This window comes from Balaenoptera acutorostrata, chromosome 8 (assembly GCF_949987535.1).
Source record: "Balaenoptera acutorostrata chromosome 8, mBalAcu1.1, whole genome shotgun sequence".
Classification (NCBI taxonomy): Eukaryota; Metazoa; Chordata; class Mammalia; order Artiodactyla; family Balaenopteridae; genus Balaenoptera; species Balaenoptera acutorostrata.
This window is the reverse complement of record NC_080071.1, coordinates 29468862-29490948: the sequence shown is the minus strand read 5'-3', so window position 1 is coordinate 29490948 and position 22087 is coordinate 29468862. Positions and strand designations below refer to the sequence as shown.

The following is a 22087-nucleotide window of genomic DNA, read 5'->3' as shown; positions in this document are numbered from 1 at the left end:
TTTGCCTCAGGATTAGCATGTCTTATTTTTCTCATGCATGCTCTGCTGCTGTAGAAGTTTCTATGAAGAGGAGTGATGTTATCACAGAGTTTACAAAGGCTGCAGTCTGTACGACCTTACTCTTCTCACAGCTGGCTAATCTAAGTCTGTTAACCCTCTTCTTAAGGTCCTAAAAGTATAGGATTATGATAAGCCCAGGGAAGGGAAAGGGAAGGGAGGGCTTGTAGTAAAACTACAGTGAGGCTGGCAACTGCATTGTCTTTGCTTGCGGCCCCGTGCCCGCCGTGCCCCCCCTTCCCCCGGTCTTTTGAACCCGGAATCGACTTTCATTGCATCTCGCAGCATTTCATTCGATTTCTTCCAATGGGTAGGAAAAGCCAGGTCTGCCCAGAGTGAATGAGATCTTGCTGCTTTAAACAGCCTCGGAATAAGCAGCACAGACTTGTTCTCTGAGGCTGCACACGGAGTCCACAGTCTTGTTTGCCTTTTTCACTGCTGCCAAACATTCTTCTGACTTTTTATTCCTTAGTGCATTATTGATGATCATCCCCAAGTCAGCATCTCTTTTCTGGCTCCTCTTCTGTATTTTGATTGCTTGTGACTCCTCTTAGTCCTCGATCTCATTACGACACACCGCGTGAGCCCCCGCTCCGCATCCTCTGACAAACCCGAAGATAATCAGCAGCTTTATTTATATGGATAGTAAGCTACCTGCACTTCATGACCTCACAGTGTTCCTTTCTTGTCTGTTCCCTTGCCAGAAGTGTTTTGTTTGTCTCCCTCCGGTTTTTGTTCCCCAAATCAATGTGATATCTCTTCGGCTTATTTTTTACCTGCTATCTGTTGCAAAAGTCTAAATCCATGTGTCATGCTCAGGTATCTAAGGTTGAGAGACAGCAGGTTGATCTCTTCTGTCTTTATTGGGGACGAGATGGAAATCTGAAATTCAGTTCGTTTTATTATGTTTCATGTACATGCAAGGAACTTGTGACAGCTGACCCCTTTATAAATATATAACATTTCTGAAAGGCTGATAATCTTCTCCTTCAGAAGTTCCAATATCATTCCAAGGACCGAAGCAAAAATTTCCGTCGTTGTTTCCCAGATTGCTTGGGGTTGCTGTTTTTAAGCGTGAGAATGATTTAGTCCCCCTTCAGTCCTTAGAGACCCAGCACATCCTTCCTGCAGGCTGTCTTATTTCCCCTGGCATTCTTTCAAATAATTTCTGATAACAGCAACAAAAAGTATCTTTTTGATCATTATCTCCACTGGGGTTGGCATTAAAGGCAATGTCCCTGAGGCATACACTTAAGATTATCTCTGCTTTCTCCACCCCAGACAGGGTTGGAATGTCTCATAGATCAGCATACTGTGCAAGTAGGCACTGCTGGCTGTGCACACGTAACTGGTGAATTCCAGTCTAGAGAAGTATTAGTGGTTTAAAGATTTAGAAAGGCTGTGACTGTGGACTCTGTGATATAAATGTCTGGCATACTCTGTATTTTCTTTCTTCCCCCAAATAGTGCATTTTATTTAATGAATAAGATAGAAGTTCAGGCCCATTATAACAGTTTTCAATATAAGGTTGTTTTGAAGCTGTTGGATTTTTACGATATTTACTTTTTAAAAGTACCTTCTTAGGGATTATAGTGGGTGCTGAACAAATGTCTTGATACCGCAAAGCATGCCATTTAATATTTATTATTGATAATAGTAATGCACTTGCAGAGTCCTTGAGGCTGTTTTACTATTTAGACAGCCACTGTTCCCCCTAAATTAATGTCATTTATCCACCAAGAATTCAGTAAGGCTGCTGGTTTCATTAAGCTGTGCTACCATGGGAGGGAAGCTCAAGAGGGAGGGGATATGGGGATATATGTATACATATAACTGATTCACTTTGTTATACAGCAGAAACTAACACACCATTGTAAAGCAATTATGCTCCAATAAAGATGTTAAAAAAAAATGCACTACCATGTAATAAAGGTGTAACTGGTGTGCTATGAAAATGGGTAATGAAGAAAGATCAGAACGTCCTTCTGATTGTAGACAATCTCAGGTGTAGGATAAACAGCTTCCTCCCAGTCTTGAATGATGTACAGCAATCCTGCCTGAAGAAGAAAGGCCTAGATGCCCCTTCTCACATCAGGACATGCTGTAAGCTGCTTTTCCGCTGATACCTTTATTCATACAGTATGTGGTAAAACAAACAAATGTACAAACAAAAAATTCTGAACTTCTTCCACCAAAGATTTCTTTTCCCACTCTTGTTTTTTTTTTTTTTTTTTATCTGTTTATAATAATAGCTCTTACTTCTCCATTACCCTGGTGGTAAGAGAACAATATCAGGAAAGAAAAATGAATTCCCTCATAGGGGGTTTCTTATCTGTTCAATTAGGGCAACTAACATAGTGAGATACAGTGATTTCTCAATTAATGAATCGTCTGGAGGAAAAAAGCTCCTCTACATAAGATTAGTTGCGTTAAAACCCACATCCCATGCACACAGGCATCTTAGAATATATGAGGCAGAGCTGCCTGCATGAGAGTACTAAAGTCGGGTATTTTAATGCCCACTTCAATTTCTCTTAACCCAGACAGTGGACTTTATTTATTAACCTCTTTCGCAGTCTATGTGAGAACATCAGTTTACATGAGCAGTAAATGTGAACACTGCTGTACATGTATAAAGCTTTTCATTTAAAAATGCATTAAAAAGTTGACATATTGAATGATATTTTCAATTCTAATCAGCGTGTATCCTATGCCTGTTAAAATATTTTTCCTTTTACAAAGCCAAACCCAAATTTTGTATTTCTCCAAACTTTCATAAATAATGATAACATTCTTCAGTGTGTATAGTTAACGTCGTTATTACCCGGTGTCATGTTTAAAACCTTGTTCCTACAAGATGAAGTCCACACTCCTTGGGGGGCCAGGCGTAGACGACTGGCCTCTGCCAGCTCCTCACCTGTGTCTCCCCTCGTCCCTCAGCCCGGGCTCGCTCCAGGGCGCTGGACCACTGCAGTGCGGCACTCAGACCTGCTCTGCTTCCGCCTCTCACATGCTCTTCCTCTGCCTGGAATGCTCCCGGTCGCCTGGCAAGCTTCTCCTCTTCTTTCAAGTATCACCTCTTCCTAGAATCCTGCCCAGAACTCCCCAGGCAGTTTGCCTCTGTGCCGTCCTTGCTCTGTATTCCTCCCCCGCCAGCAGCACTCATGTAGCCATTCGTTTATGAATCCGCCCATACACTAAGCAAGGCAAGGTCTGCATTACTCTAGTCTGTACCTCCCCAAAATCTAGCAGGAACACCAGCTTGGGGCGCACACTTTTGTAAGAATGAGTTTACTAGCAGTGCTTATAATACACATACTGGAACACACACCTGCTTTTAAAAAGTCATGGATTTTAATAGGCAGTAACTTGAATGTTCTCGTCCACAGCTTCTAACACTCCGTGCCCTCCACCCCCAGCCTTTGCCCTGCAGCACAGAGGAGCTGAGTTCTCAGTAGCCTGTCTCCTCGTGAGCTACTTTCTGATGATGAAATATACATCTGAAGGATCTCTGAGTTAGTACTACTGCTCCCCCCTCCCACCTCGAGACTCTGGAGGGTTGAAAACAGCAGAAATTAGAGTCCAGAAGGCTCTGAGCTTTCAAGCTGGGACGGGAGCAGGCGCAGGAAGGTAGGAGAACATAGTCCAAGTCGCGTATTATGGTTCAGGGAGAGGAGACCTAGGGCATTACGCTATACATCTAGAATAATTAGAAGGTGCGATAAGTGTGAGCTCTCATACCCAGCCTCCAGCATCTGGGAGACCTAATTTAGGAGGCAGGGGCGAGGATGTCTCAAGTTCACTGTACTATAATCAGAAGGTACACTGGAGTGCCTGAACTCCTTATAGGTTTGGTGAAATTTCAGGAACAGAGAGGCTTCACCCCTTCCTTCCACAATAAAGGAGAATAATTCCATCTCCACTAGTTTCTAATTACCTAACATTTCCTTACTGTGAAATCTGTCCTATCCATAATGAGAAATCAAGGCTCAGATTTAATTGCAGATTCCTGGAAGAGTTAACATGTTATCTTTGAAAAAAATACACCACTAGTTTATTTTCATTCATCCCATCGTTAGTTATGTGCACCTTCTTTGAGGCAGACCCTGTGCTGGGTATTGGGTGTACAACAGTGAGCTAAACAGACCTTGTCTCTCTCTCCACGCCTCCTTGGCCTTTGCCACTTGGGGAGAGGGAAGAGTTTGTTAAGCACCTAATAAGATCGAAGAGGTGACTTCTGTGGGTTGAGATGGTCATGTACAGTGGAAGGGGGAAGGTCTGATACAACAAGCTTTTATAACTTCATCCTGATCAGCTCTGCTTATCTTCTTCATCTTTGTGGGGGGAAAATATCAGCTTCTGAAAAAATACTTTCTAATCATGGCAACCAAGCACTTTCCAACTTTCCTTTGTTCATTTGTTTAGTGCCTCCTGGGCACTAGGCCCAGTGCCGGGTACTGACTGGAGATCTAGAGGTGATTGACGGTGTCTGCTTTCAGGGAACCTCAGTCTAGCTCCCCTGTAATAAGTAGGGTGACCATGTCCTTTATTTTTTAGGCTATGGCCTAACCTAGAGTGAAGACCCAGTCAACCTGTGAATTGCTTTGATTTCTTATTATCAAAGAAGAAAATTATTCAACCTTGTTCTGTACCTTTCACTGGCTACTAAACCCTTACGTTAAATGCTCTGGAATATACCACAAATAAAGAAAAAAAAAAACAAAAAACCTCAAGAAGTGAAGATAAAAGCAATGTCCTTCTCTGGAGCAGTGCCAGGTGATGTACACAGAAGGCCAGCTCTCTCCTCCTCTGCGTGGGCGGGCCACATGTGTGAGGAATGTTTGTCTTTGGAAGGCTGCCACCACGTTCCAGGCTCAGCGTCCTTCAGATCTCACCGCTGTTTGTGCTCGTGCCAGATGGCTCTGCCTCAGTTGGCTGCATTGGCCCATAATTTAAGTAGCATTCCTCCTCATATCAGTGTGTTTACTGTCTCATTAATTTTAACTTTTCCAAAGCTTTTCCCAGTTCAGAAGCCACTGGGTTAAATCTCAAGCTGTGCGCGTCTTATTAATATATGCTTATTGCAAAACCTCTTTATAAAACAGATTAAGGTAAAGCGAGAGTGACAGTAAGAAAAGGTCCTATGAAGTTAAGTGTTTTATTTCCCTTTGGCCTATTTCCTCTGACTGATGAGAATTTTTCTAAAATGTGTATGATTTTACAAGGTTGTAAAGACAGCTTAAAGACTTACACAGACTTAGGTTGTGCAGACTTATTTCTGTAAGTGTTTTTGTTTTTAATCAAGGGATTATAGGCACTGAGGGAGACACAAATTGTTTTTAGTCTTACACATACAGTACATTGGAGAGCAGTCGCCCTGTTGTCTTAGTTTGTCCTTAGTTAATACTTGCTGTGTTATAAGTCTTCCCTCAACAGTGGCTGTGAGATTGTCATCAGAATCCCAGAGTATGTTTTGCCTTCATGCTTTATACACATGTAGTCTTGTTACTATTTCCAGAATGTGCTCCTGGGTGTAAGACTCTTCTCTTGGAATCCAGACATCTAGATAATTCAGTAAAACCTTTTTGGCTGTAGACCTGGAAGGGCTTTTCTTGATGCCTCTAGAAATCAAAGTTGGATGAATTTCCTGTGTCTTCTGCCTTCCATGGTATGATCATTTCCTTCTTTTCTTTAATTCAACTCAGACTTACGACCTACACATTAAAAAAATCCCTAGCAGAAGAGGGTTGAGGTTTCTGGACTGTACAGGAAGCTCTAGATTTTCCAAGATGTGGGCTGGTGCTGCTTGCACTCTGTCTGATACCTGTATAAATGCTTTTTATTCATTTACTGGATGATCTAGAAGAAGATCTGATAGACATTCTGCATATCTTACCTCTCAGATGAAGAAATGCCTATATGGTTCCTCAACAAAGGCTTTTGATTCTTTTTAGAAAAAGCCTTCGACTTAACCCAGAAAAGCCACACTTGTATTTGTGGAACCCCTAAATACTTTCATTGTCAGAAAGTGGCTGTAAAACGACTTCACCAAATATGTACAATTTAAAACTACAGTGAGAGTTCACTACACATTAATTAGAATGGCTAAAATTAAAATGACTGATCATACTAAGTGTTGACAAGTGTGTCAACAACAATTGGATCTCTCATACACTGCTGGTGGGAGTACAGAAATGGCACAATCACCTTCCGCAACATTTTGGCAATTTCTTTAAAAGTTAAACATATATCTACCATATGATTTAGCCTTTCTACTCCTAGGTATCTGCCCAAGTGAAAGGAGAAAGTATGTCTCTACAAAGACTTGTATCTGAATGTTGATGACAGCTTTATTTGTAACAGCAAACCCTGGAAACAGTCCTAATGTTCATCAGGAGGTGAATACATAAACAAACTGTCATATACTCATACAATGGAATACTTCTTAGCAATAAAAAGGAAAGAATTTTTGATACCGCTACAACATGGACGGATTTCAAAATAATTATGATGTGTGAGAAAAGCCAGACAAAATGAGTACATACTCTATGATTCCACTGGAATGAAATTTTAGAAAATGCAAACAGCACGTTTACCGTGACAGAAAACAGAATAGTGATTTCCTGGAGAGAATAAAAAGATGGGAAGGTGGGGAGAATTATAAAGGGTCTCAGGAAGTTTTGGAGTGTGACGAACGTGTTCATTACCCTGCTTGTGGTGATAGTTTTACTGGCGTATACATGTGTCAAAACTTACCACGTTGTACTCTTTAAATATGTGCAGTTTATTGTATGTCAGTTATACTTCAGCAAGGCTGTTATAAAGAGAAACAAAAGGCCCCACCTCCAAGCTGCCTGCGTTAGTGTAAGAAAAGATGGTAGTAAGCATTTGGAACAGTGATTATTAAGGTTATAAAGGACATGACCCCATAAGAATCTGGTAAAAGCTAAACACCCTTTCTCCAGTGGTCACAAAATTTTGCCTGCAATTTAGAGGGTTCCACGACTAAAAACCCCAGGCTAAGACATCTATCGAATTCTTCCTATTTTTGGAAGAACTAAAGCACTTCTTAACAACTGTGTCTCCTAAGCAATAATCCTCTTTTCTTTTCCAAAGCAAATAAATTAATTCTTACCATCATCTCAGATGAATGTTGGGTATTCTTGGCAAGCACGACTGTGAAGTTTAGCCATTCTTCACAGTTAACTATAAACGTACTGGTACATTACCTCCACCAGCTGAATGAGGCTGCAGTTTCATTGATTATAGCATTTCATTGCTTTCAGAATGAACAATAATAACATAATGCTTATTGGACACTTTCATTACCATGCTGTTGTCCAGTTCATAAAACTCTACCTTAGGCACAGTAAAGGAAATTCAGGATAAAAATATCAATTTTATTATTATATTTTAGAGGACACATTCAATACCAGCCACTTGAGCTATTGCATACTGTTTCAGACTTTCCCATTATGCCAAGATAATAGTAATAAACTGGAATTTGCCCAAACCTTAAGGAGGATGGCAAGGGTATTTCTGTTTCTTTTATATCCTGTAATCCCTTCCTGCTATATGTAAGGAACACTAATACTCAACTCTATTTAAAATTTTGACCTCAAAGGTTGCTTGCTTATAGTACCTGGAACATTCCTAAAATCTCTTCTAACTACTGCTTTTTCTCATCATCCAGGATCCTAATTCTGAGCTAAATGCAAAGAAAAATGTCGTATGACACACTGATTTCCCCCCTTTCCTTGAATATTTTATTTATCATTTGTACTGTCTTAAAATTTCGTTAATGAAAACGCCTTCTAAGGTGATTGTACCTTAGAAGGTACAAATGTACGGATGTCTATCCGTGGATGGAGTCTTAAGGTTTCGCCGGGAAAAGACTCAGAGGCATAGGTTTGCATGCAGGTGGTTTTTCGAGGAGTGCTTTCATGATTGAAATCTGTGAGGGAGTAAAGGAAGTAGAATTTTGCAGACGGAGGAATTAAAACTAGGATTCAGCCACAGCCAAAGCCTCCGCTAATCCCATGAGGAGCTTTGGATCTGAGCTGACTCTTGCGATTGTCCTGCCTTGAGGCACCAGGGCCTTTCTGCTGTCGTGGGCAGTCACTGATGCGGGCTGTGTTTGGGGAGAGGGCAAAGACTCAGGGGGAGATAGTACTCTTTGGCAAAGGGAATTCCCAGAGAGGGGTGAAGCTGAGAGTCATCAGCCGCCAATAACCCCCGCAGATGGGAGGACAGTTGCCTCATTCCTAACGAGAAGATCTGGGCAGCACAAAATAGTATTCACTCTGTTCTGCCCTGGCACTGCGTGGACCCACCTGGGAATCGTTCCTCCAGGAGTGCTTGGTCTCATTTCCTGGGGGAGAGCTGTAACCGGGAAGGTTAGTGCTGTGACTTTTAGTGCCCACTGTGGCAGCTGGTCTTGAGGTCGCAGCGATACTCACCATGTCCATCCTCTACTACCCACTGTAGATTTTCTTTGTCTGGGGACCCCCTGTGCTAGTCTGGCTGTTTTACCTGGCGAGTGACCTAGACTCTCCTCTCTGAAAAAAATGAATGAAAAACGGCCAGTCTTGTTGGTTCCTTGTAGATGAAATGGGGTGGAGGTAGCAGAGATGAAAAGAAGTAAACCGTTGCACATCTGTATTAATGGCAAAACTGTCAGAAATTGCAGATGAATTAGAAGTAACAGATGAGAGAAATAGGTCAAGATAAATCCTGGGTTCCAGTTCAAGATGTTGACACAGGAGGATCCTGAACTCACCTCCTCCCCACAGACACACTGAATCTGTAGCTACCTGTGGAACAATTTCCTCTGAAAGAAACCCCAAAATTAGCTGAGCGACTGCTTCATATCAGGCAAATGAGAAGGGGTGGAGACACAATTTTGCCATGACCCACATTGGGAGGGGACTCAACTCCAAGCTTCTCCCTGAGGAGCAGAGGGTTTGAACCCCACACCTGGCACCCCAACTTTTAAGACCCACGCCTGAGAGATGAGCCCCCAGACCATTGAGCTTTGAAAGGCTGGTGTCCGCAAGACACACAAGACTATAGTGGACTGAGAAACAGATGTCAGAGGGCTTATGGGAACTCACCGTGGCTACAGCCAGGGCCCAGCATGTGGTGATGGATGTTAACTAGACCTGTTGTGGCGATCATTTCATAATATATACATACATCAAAATAATACCTTGTACACCTGAAGCTAATATAGTATTATATGTCGATTGTATCTCAATGTTTTAAAAGATGGCTAATCTTTATTATAGTTGATTTACAATCTTGTGTTAATTTTTGCTGTACAGCAAAGTGATTCAGTTAAACATATATATATATATATATATACATATATATATACACACACATTCGTTTTATATTCTTTTCCATCATGGTTTATCACAGGATATTGAGTATAGTTCCCTGTGCTATACAGTAGGACCTTGTTGTTTATCCATTCTGTATATAATAGTTTGCATCTGTTAATCCCAAACTCCCAGTCTTTCCCTCTCCCACTCCACCCCCCATCCCTTGGCAACCACAAGTCTGTTTTCTATATCTGTGAGTCTGTTTCTGTTTTGTAGATAGGTTCATTTGCACCATATTTTAGATTCTATGTATAAGTGATATCATATGGTCTTTGTCTTTCTCATTCTGACTTACGTAGTATGACAGTCTCTAAGTCTGTCCATGTTGCTGCAAATGGCATTATTTCATTCTTTTTTTTTTTTTTAGATTTCTATTGGCGTATAGTTGATTTACAATGTTGTGTTAGTTTCAGGTATACAGCAAAGTGATTCAGTTATACATATATCCACTCTTTTTCTTTTTAGATTCTTTTCCAATATAGGCCATTATAGAATATTGAGTAGAGTTCCCTGTGCTATACAGCAGGTTCTTATTAGTTATCTATTTTATATATAGTAGTGTATATATGTCAGTCCCAATCTCCCAGTTTATCGCTCCCTCCCCTTATCCCCTGGTAACTATAAGTTTGTTTTCTACATCCATGACTCTACTTCTGTTTTGTAAATAAGTTCATTTGTACCCTTTTTTTTTTAGATTCCACATATAAGTGATATCATATATTTGTCTTTCTGTGTCTGACTTAACTTCACTCAGTATGACAATCTCTAGGTCCATCCATGTTGCTGCAGATGGCATTAGTTTGTTCTTTTTTATGGCTGAGTAGTATTCCGTTGTGTATATGTACCACATCTTCTGTATCCATTCATCTGTCAATGGACATTTAGGTTGTTTCCATGTCCTGGCTCTTGTGAATAGTGCTGCTATGAACATAGGGGTGCATGTATCTTTCTGAATTACAGTTTTGTCCAGATATGTGCCCAGGAGTGGGATTGCTGGATCATATGGTAGTTCTATTTTTAGTTTTTCAAGGACCCTCCATACTGTTTTCCATAGTGGCTGCACCAGCTTACATTCCCACCAACAGTGTGGGAAGGTTCTCTTTTCTCCATACCCTTTCCAGGATTTGTTATTTGTAGACTTTTTGATGATGGCCATCCTGACTGGTGTGAGGTGGTACCTCAATGTAGTTTTGATTTGCATTTCTCTAATAATTAGTGATTGAGCATCTTTTCATGTGCCTGTTGATAGCCAGTCTTCAAAGTCATGGTTGCCTAGGATACTCAGGATTCATTTGAGATGAGCCAAGAGTTAATTGATTTGCTTTGGGAAAATAAATTAGATTATTTTAGGAGACACATTTGTAGAACTTCTTCTAAGATATGAATAATTCTTCTATAAAAGGATATTAACCTGGGGTTTTTAGAATCTTAGAGCCCTCTATATTGACACTATGTGTCAGGCACTAGGAACATAGCAGTGAACAGACAGACAAAGTTCCTGGACTCATCGGAGCTTATGTGCCTCGTGGGGGGGTGAGGTGGTAAGTGAAAAGCCATATCCAAAAATTCATAAATACATAGCATGTCTGGTGATGATAAGTGCTATGAAAAAAATTCTGGGTAAAGAAGTAGAGAGTGGAGCTGTGGAGGGGTGTTGATAGGGTAGCCAGAGACATGTGAGCAGCAACTTGGAAGGGAGAGCCATGGAGAAGCAGCGTTTCTGGCAGAGGGAATGGCAGGTACAGAGGGTCTCAGGTGGAAGCCTGCTTTGAACACTCAAGGAGCAGCACAGAGGCTATTGTGGCTGGAGTAGGGGCAGCCAGAAAGAATGGTGAGGGATGAGGTCAGACATGGACCAGGAGACTTGCTCATTGTAGAGACTGTGGTTTTTACTCTGAGCTGCACAGCTGGCAGGGGGCTTTTAAAAGAGAAGTCACATGGTCTTATTATATGTTAGAAGGCTCATCTGACTGCTGGGTGGAGGCCAGACTTGAGGGACTGGGATGGGAGCAGGGAGACAATAGGTCATTGTATGAATCTCGACAGGATGATGGTGGCTATACTTGTGTCGTAGCAGTGCAGGTGGTGAGAAATCGTCAGTTTCTGTGTATGTGGATATATGTCACACACACACACATATATGTCAAAGGTAAACCTTTTGCAGAGGTGGATAAGATTTTGTCTGGGTTATCGAAGAGTTTAGTGGGGAAAATCAGATCTATAACAGATAATTTCAGCACACAGTGGTAGAGGTGTAGAGGAGAATGGGGGTTACAGAACCCTTCCTGGGAAAATTCAGGGTAGGAAATGACAAAAAATAAACCAGGGAGGTAGGTGAGGCTGGACCATAGAGGGTCTGTTGGACCACATTAAAAACTTGAGCGTTATCCCAGAGCTGATGGGAACAGCTAAACAGTATTACCTAAGGAGGCAACACGTTCCAATTTATGACTTAAATTCTCCAGGTAACTCAGGTGTGAGAAACAGGGCTCTTGAGAAGTTTAGACTGAAGGCAAGGAAACCAGTTAAGATTCACAATTGTCCAGGGTAGAGGCAATAAGCTAATGTTTATTATGTACTTGCTATAAATCAAACACTATTCTAAGAACTTTGTTATTGACTTAATCCTCAAAACAACGCTATCAGGTAGGCACCATTAATATCCACATTTTACAGATGCATAACTTCAAGCACAGAGAGGCTAAGGAAACTTGCCCAAGTTCACGGGGCCACACAGCTCTAACTAAGCAGGAGGATTGGAACACAGGCGGTCTGGCTGGAGAATTCAGGCTCTTGCACGCCGTGCTTCACGGCATCTCCTGAAGATAAGCGCCAGAGATCAGGGGGAAATACAAGGGCAAATCTCTTTTATTTTGTCCCAAACTGAATTGTTAATTAGCCATAATTTTGCATTAGTGTTAACGGTATCCATAAGCAACTCACTCTCCTAGCCTCTCCTTTTCTCCTTACTTAGAGCTTGGATTCTCTTTTGGCACCCATGTCTCTTTCTTTGCAATTTCATGCTGCCCTTCTGCACCAATGCAACCTACAGGGTGTGTCTTTGAGTAAAACACATTGTGACGTTATCGTCGTCAAGTAACCCAAGTCTATGCTTTTGTCTTATCTCAGAATTTCTTACTAGGGGAATACATCAGCCTTGGGGTTCAGTTGGTGTGCTTTTCCCCAAAGCTGTTGTTTGAGAAGAGCTTGAATTAAATTAAGTCACCTCCATGAGAACATCAGTACTATATGAGATTGTTGTGAAATATGCTGGTATGTAGGGAGAAAAGTGTATCTTTTGAATAATCACTCAGAATACAAACACAAACTGTAAATAGTCATTATCTAAATGTTACTTTTCCTAACTGTCAAAATGTGCAGAATTCGAGTAGTACAGGGAGATTGTAGAGAAAACAGTGTCTGGAGAATGCCTGACTTAGTTTGCCAGAGAAATGTCACCTCTGCTGCCTGGCCTCTGGTAGATTACCCCTAGGAGACTCTCATTTCCATCTCTGTTTAGATTCAGGAGGGTATTGAGCATTAGTATCTTTTTCCATGTGGTTGTTAATGATATTATTACAGCTTCATAAAGGGCAATACTTACTGTACATTAGGCCAAATGTGATCCAAAAGAGCAAATAGAGACTTCCAGCCCTGCCAGAGATTCAAGCCTGAAGTGTGATGCAGGGACACAAAAATAGCAAGAAATAGATGGCTCACACAAAGGTATCATGTAGTCCCAGTGGTAGGGCAAGAGGGCCACAATCCCTGGGGCCTTAGTGAATATCATCTGTGTCCTGTGTGGTCAAGAGACAGAGAAAGCACCGAGACCAAAGACAGTGGGCTGTGGAGGACGGAAGGGACAAGTTCAAGGAATAACACAGAGTCTGCATCACAAACTAGGGGAATGAGTTTTATTTGGGAAAGCCAGGAGGGATCAGAAATGAGTTGATGGCCACTGAGTAAGCAGGGTTCAGAAGCCCTGTATTTTTTTTTTTGGAAACTAGGGTATCTTAAAACATGAAGTTATCGACATATACTTGAGGGGCTCTAAAGTAACAGCCAGCCCTAACCCAGCCCTTCCTTCTCAGTTCACGTTCCAGGTAAGGAGCGTTTTTATTTTAGAAATCCAGGTGCAGTCAGGAGAAGGCAGGAAACAGTGACACCCATCTTTTTTTAATGAGCATTGCTACTAGAAGAGAAATTAGCATCACCCTTAATTTTATGTGGTGTCAGTTAAATGAAGGTATTTTGTAGCACTTTATAACAAATTAGAATCAACGAAATTGAAAATAAGCCTAGCACCTGGGATGAGTAATCAGGTAAGTGGCCAGTTTTGTTATTTTTGCTTTGAGCTGAAGACAGAATTTGAATTTCTAATGTCCCCCGAGGTGTAGGGTTCACAGTTGGGGACGTGGTTTCTGGGATGATTGTTTAAGATGCCAGCAGGTCATTATTGCTCTCCAGGCTACAACTTGCTTGTAGCCATGTTCCTTGGAAATTGGCCCTACCGCAGATGTGTGTCCACCAGAGAGAGGGTTGTGAATTAGTGTAGGACGCAGCTCTGCTTTGGGTGGAACATTAGAGAGCAGACTGGAAATAGATGACCCAGAACAAGGCAGTAAATCATCCACATTTACAGGGAGACTCTAATGAAAGGACTGAAATTCATGTGAAGACTTTACGGCCACTCGTGAAATCAGCCCAAATCCAAGGAACTATTAGAACACTTTTATGCTTTAAGAACAGGGTGACTCAGCTCAGTTGCTGCAATTTGCATATGGTCAGAATGCCCTGACACCATCAGTACTGGCTTTAGTGGGCAGAATTTTACAGCAGAGCTTTTCACTCCATGAGCCAATGTTTCTTGTGTAGATTACTAAATGATTTTAGTATCTGAGGTAAGTTCAGGAAACTGTGGAGGAGGTCGAAAGAACATTGAGGTTGGTGGCCCAGGATCTGTACATGATATGTGTAAGTTTGTTGTGTGGGCACAAACAAGGGAGAGAAAAAGATAAGTGGGGGAGACGGGTGTTAACAAAAATGAAACTTTGTCTGTTACTCAGATTGGAAGTATTAAGAGGGCAACAGATGAAGGTAAAATGGTGCTTGTAATTGTGGTTTATGAAGAGAAACAGGCCAGGGCTTCCCTGGTGGCACAGTGGCTAAGAGTCTGCCTGCCAATGCGGGGGACACGGGTTTGAGCCCTGGTCTGGGAAGATCCCACATTGCTTCAGAGCAACTAAGCCCATGTGCCACAACTACTGAGCCCGTGTGCCACAACTACTGAAGCCCGCACGCCTAGAACCCGTGCTCCGCAACAAGAGAAGACACTGCAATGAGAAGCCCGCGCACTGCAGTGAAGAATAGCCCCCACTCGCTGCAACTAGAGAAAGCCCGCGTGCAGCAATGAAGACCCAACACAGCCAAAAATAAATAAATAAAATAAATTTTAAAAATTTTAAAAAAGAGAAACAGGCCATATTGAATATATAATTTTTTTCCCTCCGCAGCAGATGGATTAAATGAAACTAATCTGCCGAAAATTCTTGTGTCTAGGTTGTTTTCAGTCAACCTTAGAGAAAAATAAAATTTGCACAGATTTCTTTCTACTTACAAACTTTCTACTTGAAACACTTTTCTCAAAACATTTATATGTTTACTATTTTCTCTTAAATTGTTTTTTTTTTCCTTAAAATATTCAGATAACTTTTCAGATGCCTAATTACTGAAGCAGCAGGGGATTTTCCTCATGAAAAATAAAAATGATGAAGAGGCCCTCTCTCCTAATTTCTTCAATAGTAACTTCTCTTTCTTTGACCAATAGTGCTTACCTGACGTTCAGGTTTGGACGTGGAAAGAGGAAGGTGTTACATTTCCATCAGCCTCCCCTGTTGAGGGTTCTGTTCATAAACAGTACCCTAAGCAAGAAAGGCTGACTTCTCTGTGAGAGCATCAGATACGTCATGGCATCCATCAGAGAGCAGTGGCCAATACTAAAAACATATCTGCACGATTGAGCTCCAAACGGACAGCCTCTAGTGCTTGACCCTGTTCAGCCAATTCCGGTGTTGCCCAAGGTGGTACTTCACTGCTGGTGACAGATCATCGTGCTCTGAAAGCACTAAGACACATGCCTGAGTCGTAGAGGTTATCCACTGTATTTTGTTGCTTTGATAAAAATGGGTGCAGAGAATTGAGTGAATTTATAGGGACAGGAGTTCAAAATGCTGACCTATTATTTCCAGAGAAGTGGGTCATTGCGATACCCCTCCTCTTTGTTTTGTACTGCCCTCTCCTGGCTAATAGATCTCTTAATAATGAGTGTTGAGAAAAACCAGGTGGCGGAACCACTGGGGGCTACTATCATTTCTACTTTCCACTAGACAGTAATTTCTCATTTTATTGTAGAAAACGTGGGGTCAGTGTATAGTGATTAATTCAGATGTGCTGAAGATGTAGGTTGTGGTAGAAAACGTCTTTATGAGAGTAGTTTGTTCATTTATATGGACTTTGTAATGTCTGTGAAAGAAATGATTTTGCAGGTTATTGCATCATTAGTCAGATTTTCTGAATCATTGATGTGAAAATCCAGTTATTGGAAATAATTTGGACGCTTTTTCTCCATGTTTGTATTTTACAGTGGCTGCTAATTTACAGAAGATTGTAGATGATCCCAAAGCTTTAAAAACATTGACATTTAAGTTGGTAAGTGGAAAGTTATGGAACGAAGGTAAATATTTCACCATGCTGTGCCAACAAGGAATAATAATATCATTTAGTAACCTGTTCTGTAATTCTGCTGTTGGTTCTGGGGGGTGGGGATCCGTTTTTGCATTCGTCATTTGCCTGGTCAACATTTGGGAAGATTTTGTGGTGTTTTTTGTTTTGTTTTGTTTTTTAATTGGAATATAGTTGATCTACAGTGTTGTGTTAGTTTCAGGTATACAGCAAAGTGAATCAGTTATACGTATACATATATCTGCTTTTTTTTAAGATTCTTTCCCCGTATAGGTCATGGCAGACTATTGAGTAGAGTTCCCTGTGCTATACAGTAGGTCCTTATCAGTTATCTATTTTATATATAGTAGTGTGTATATGTCAATCCCAATCTCCCAATTTATCCCTCCCCTCCCTTTCCCCCCGGGTAACCATAAGTTTGTTTTCTACATCTGTGACACTGTTTTGTAAATAAGTTCATTTGTACCCTTTTTTTTTTGGATTCCACATATAAGCAGTATCATATGATATTTATCTTTCTCTGTCTGACTTACATCACTCAGTATGACAATCTCTAGGTCCATCCATGTTGCTGCAAATGGCATTATTTTGTTCTTTTTTATGGCTTGGGAACATTTTCTGATCATGACTGGAAAGTTCCTCTTCCATGAGCATAGCTTGTTCTTTTACCATCACATCTTTAATAAGAGTAGCCATTTGAGAAGTCTTGAAGTCTGTACCCTTTTGCTTCCAGTTTGTATGGCAACTTGACCATAAAGACAAAATTAAACTGAGTTCGAAGCAGCACTCTTAATAAAGCTTTCCTGAAGCAAAAGCCAAGTGGTTCTAACGTTTAAAAATTGAGGCCGATTGTTGTAGAAATGGTTTAAGTAATTGGAAGCGATTGTAGAACAGCCCTCTGAAGGCTAGTGAGCAAAGACATAACATTTTAACTCCACATTTCAAATCACAGTAACAGATTCTTGTGGAGAGTAGATATTCCAGCAGTTTTTCTGCACTAGCAGATTTTAAATGTAAGAACTAGGGTAGCCACAGAGATACAGATACTGAGCATTCTGGGGTCCTTGTGAAACTAAGAGATTGTGATCATGGCCAGAAATGGAGAGAAGTCCAAGTAGTCAAAAGTGACGATTTTCCTGAAAGTTTTTGCAAGCAGGATGTTAAATGACTCATTTTTAAATTATAAATTAATCTCATCATGGGCCAGTCTGGAATGCTGCAAGCAATTTAAGATCTAGATGACCAACACTTTGTTTTACACAACCTACGTTGATGGTCTGTCTTCTTTATTTCTTGTGAAAATTTAATGGAAAATGTGCATGGCCAAAAAATGCTAAATGATTCGTTACAGTAAATGTTAACCTGGTGCTAATTAACTTTCTGGGTCTTGCTCATCTAAATTCAGATGGCCAGGCTGAGTGATAAAAACACAAAGATGTTCACAGAAAGAATTTAGCTGAAGAAAATCATTTTGTTTTGATAACAAAAGAACATTTTAGTCAGACAAAGAGTGAGAAATTAACAAGTTGGAAAATTCATCTTCTAGCTTGGGACTCCTCTGTCACCTCTGTTATGTTTCGAATTCACCTGCATCTCCATAAACATGTTGCATTTATATGAGGATATGTGGATGAGAAAGATGGCACCTTGTGTCTGCATTTCAAGCCAGTAGTAATGTTTCTTCATTTCTTTTATACTGCAGAAAAAGAAGTTACAACCTACCACCTCCTGAACATTTGCCAAATTTTGAACATGTAAACCTAGAGATAAGAGATTAAAACTTCTACGCTGGCTTATTCCCATTGTCTCTAAACTCGCCTACCTATAAAATAGGAGTAGCAACCCCAGGCCTTCCATAGTACTGAAGGTTTTGTAAAAACACCCACTATACTGTCCCTAGATAAACTATGCTGTCCCTGTGAAACTAGTTCCCTGGATTCCCTCTCTTCCTCATCCCCATTCTCAGCCCCCTAGTGGGATCCTCTTATCTTCCGAAACTGAGCTTCCTGCCTACAACTTGCCAGCCTCCAGCTCTGTTTACCACGCTGGGGCTCTAGCCCGCGTAATTCTTCCTTAATTCCAAAGTGCCCCAAATACTCGACTGGCTCTCCACTGTCCTCTTCTGAAACTCAAACCCTGATCATGGCTAAAGGAAGTCCTCCCTGATCAGACTTCCTTTTAGGTCCTGTTCCACCTTTCTTTATCCCCCCATTCACTTTTTTTTTTTTCCCCTCCCTTGGGGAACATTCCTGGTGTATGACTTTATTTTTTTTAATTAATTAATTTATTTATTTTTGGCTGTGTTGGGTCTTCGTTTCTGTGCGAGGGCTTTCTCTAGTTGCGGCAAGCGGGGGCCACTCTTCATCGCGGTGCGTGGGCCTCTCACTTTCGCGGCCTCTCTTGTTGCGGAACACAGGCTCCAGACGCGCAGGCTCAGTAGTTGTGGCTCACGGGCCTAGTCGCTCCGCGGCATGTGGGATCTTCCCAGACCAGGGCTCGAACCCGTGTCCCCTGCATTGGCAGGCGGATTCTCAACCACTGTGCCACCAGGGAAGCCCCCCCCCCCATTCACTTTTTCCCCTAGTCCTCTCTCCTCCTATTTTCATCAGCTGACCCTTTGTATGTACTCTTCCCTAAAATACCCTTCTCTCCCAACTTCTCCAGGCCTGCTCTCTGTGTCACCAACACCTAGACACGTTCCAGTTTTCTGCCTTAATTTCACTTCTCCAACAAGCTTTTTCTGGCATCCGATCTTGGCCTCGGTGCTCCTCCTGTATTCCCTCCCCGAAAGGTGATATTATATTGAAATTGTGTAGAATCTTATTTGTGTCTCTAATAAGTCTAGAGGCTCCAAGCGGGCAGGGACTTCTGTTGGATTCCCTGCACGTAGTAGGGACTTGATCATAATTAATAAAATACATCAGGACACAAACCTCATTTAGGAAAATTTCTCTCAAAATGCCTTGGCCTTGCCTGCAGAAATAACAAGAATCACTACTGTTTCATGGGCATCCACCGTTTGCAGGGCATTGCATGAGGTGTTTTACATACTTCATCTCAGTCAATTTAGTCCTCACGAATCCTCCAAGATGGTGATGTCACTGGGTCCATTTTATGTCTTGGGAATCAGAGGCTCTGTGAGGTGAACATGCCCAGGATCAAGCAGTGCAGAAGCTGGGAATTCAACCCTGATCCAGCATCACGGCCCAGTGCTCAACAACTATTCAGTCTTACAGGCGGGACCTTGCAGCCTTATGGTTTTACAGGTTTCTGTTTGTGGATTCACCTTTTGGATGACTGGACACACTTACACTGGTTGAGACCAGATCTCCTCTGTACCTTAAGCAGAGTGAGTAATGTTGGCCTGTCTGGCGCAGGAGACCTGCAGGAGAAGCCGTGCAGGTTTTTCTTTCTCCTTATAGCTTGAGAATGTATTGTAATGTGTGGCATTCCCAGTAAATGGAAATTGATGGCTTTTCCCCCAGAGATAGTTCAAGATGTTAAATAAAGCCAAACTCAGGAGTGACCTTCTGTTTCTGTCAGTTAACTCTCCATCCATCCCTAGTTAAAACCTGAGAGGGTTTCTTTGTGGTTGTCAGTTGCCAGCCAGTTTGAGACCCATTTGACAGAGCTCATTTGAACTGCTCCTTGGCTTAATCTTCTGTAGGACACTAACATCCTGGTAAAACCACAGAGATCCAATTTGGCTATTTTATTGAAGACTAAAAGATCAAAGTGTTTCAGAAGCATTTTTCCTCCTAAGCTGCTACTGCGCATAGTTCTTTCATCTCTCAGCTGTTTATCATTTTAATCTCAGCGCTTTCTTTGCTTTCTAAAGGAGAATGGAAGGGGCCTGAAAATTATCTAAAGAGTAGTAGTTAGTACTGTGGTTCTTCACCTGGCTGCACAATGGTTTCACTCAAGGAATAGTGGGGACACTTTAAAAAATTACGAATGCCTGGGTCCTGTTCCACATAGCCTAATTTAATTGTCCTTCGTGCAGCCTGGGCTGTGGGAACGTGGAAGGCGCCCCTGGTGATTCCAGTGTTTAGCCAAGGCTGGGAAGCATTCCATTTGTAGATGACTCCTTCTCCAATCTCTTTCCTCTCCCAGCTCCCACGGCAATTTAGAAATATTTGGCTCAGGCTTAAAAAGGTGTCTCTTATCTTGTATATCTGCTTATATAAGAAGGACAATGGCCTGAGGGGCAAGGATATTGGTTATTTAAAGAAGTACATGTACTTGTTTTTCTCCACCCAATGAGATCTTTAGCTTCCTTTGACAGATAAGATAATAAGTGAAGTATGATTTCCGTTGTTGACATGGCTGGGAGCCGGGAGATCAGTAAACCTTCTTACCACTTTCAACAAAGTGGTTCAGGCATAGGGGGCATTTCAGCTCAAGTAGTATGTGCTTTGAGTTTGACATATCAGTATGGTTTTATTGTCGTAAGCCTCAAGGCAAGTCTTCATAAATGTTTTTTAAGTCATTTTTTAATTTGCTACCTTGCAGTTTTGTAAAGTCGGTAAGTCTTGCTGCTTTCAATGTGGAATTTTTGAAATGGTGTTAGTGAAAATATAAAATATTTAATTTGTCCTTGAAGAAAGAACAGAAATTGTAAGTACAGTTGACCCTTGAACAGCATGGGTTTGAACTGCACAAATCCAGTTAGACACGAATTTTTTTCAGTAAACACCTACCACAGTACTAACAACCTGTGATTAGTTGAATTTGCACATACAGAGGAACCATGTTTAAGGAGGGCCAAATATAAGTTACATTTGGATTTTCGACTGCTTGGAGGGCTGGAACCCTCAACCCCTGCATTGTTCAAGGGTCAACTGTACATGTAATTAACATCCAGTTGGTACACATTTACATGAGCAGTATAGATTTTAGTTTCTGAAGTTTAATCACATATATTGCAGATAACTATACTTCAATTAAAAAATTGCTGATTTCCAATGTTGTGTTAATGTCTGCTGTACAGCAGAGTGATTCAGTTATACATATATATACATTCTTTTTCAATATTCTTTTCCATTATGGCTTATCATAGGATATTGAATATAGTTCCCTGTGCTATTAGAGTAGGACGTTGTTGTTTATCCATTCTATATATAAAAGCTCACATCTGCTAACCCTAACCTCCCACTCCATCCCTCCCCCAACCCCTTCCCCATTGGCAACCACCAGACTATTCTCTATGTCCGTGATTCTGTGTGTTTTGTAGGTAGGTTCATTTGTGTCATATTTTAGATTCCACATATAAGTGATATCATATGGTATTTGTCTTTCTCTTTCTGACTGACTTCACTTATTATGATCATCTCTAGTTGCATCCCTGTTGCTGCAAATGGCATTATTTCATTCTTTTTTATGGCTGAGTAATATTCCATTGTATGTATGTACCACATCTTCTTTATCCATTCATCTGTCAATGAATATTTAGGTTGTTACCATGTCTTCTATTGTGAATAGTGCTGCTATGAACATAGGGGTGCATGTATCCTTTTGGATTAGAGTTTTGTCCAGATATGTGCCCAGGAGTGGGGTTGCTAGATCGTATGGTAGCTCTATTTTTAGTTTTCTGAGGCTCCCCATACTGTTCTCCATAGTGGCTGTACCAACTTACATTCCCACCAGCAGTGCAAGAGGGTTCCCTTTTCTCCACACCCTCTCCAGCATTTGTTATTTGTAGACTTTTTAATGATGGCCATTCTGACTGGTGTGAGGTGTTACCTCATTGTATTATAGTTTTGATTTGCATTTCTCTAATAATTACTGATGGTGAGCAGCAGACAGCAATTGTATAAGCATTGGTAATTAATGACTAAAGAGCCTTATTTCTCGAGGCTGCACGACTAAGGCAACATTCCCCAAAGTACAGGTAAAGCCAGGACTGA

The 22087-nt window shown here is 41.3% G+C and overlaps 1 protein-coding gene across 3 annotated transcripts in view; it reads left to right on the top strand.

Annotated features, from left to right (window-relative positions):
* The window catches only part of STK39 (serine/threonine kinase 39), a 314494-nt gene that overhangs the window by 279446 nt on the left and 12961 nt on the right, over nt 1–22087 (top strand). For 2 of the 3 annotated variants that reach the window (XM_057551798.1, XM_057551800.1), the window contains exon 17: nt 16084–16148. The exons of the other annotated variant lie outside the window; for it this stretch is intronic. In XM_057551798.1, coding sequence (XP_057407781.1) covers nt 16084–16148 — 65 coding nt within the window. The remainder of the gene's footprint in view (nt 1–16083; nt 16149–22087) is intronic. 3 annotated transcript variants of the gene reach the window in all.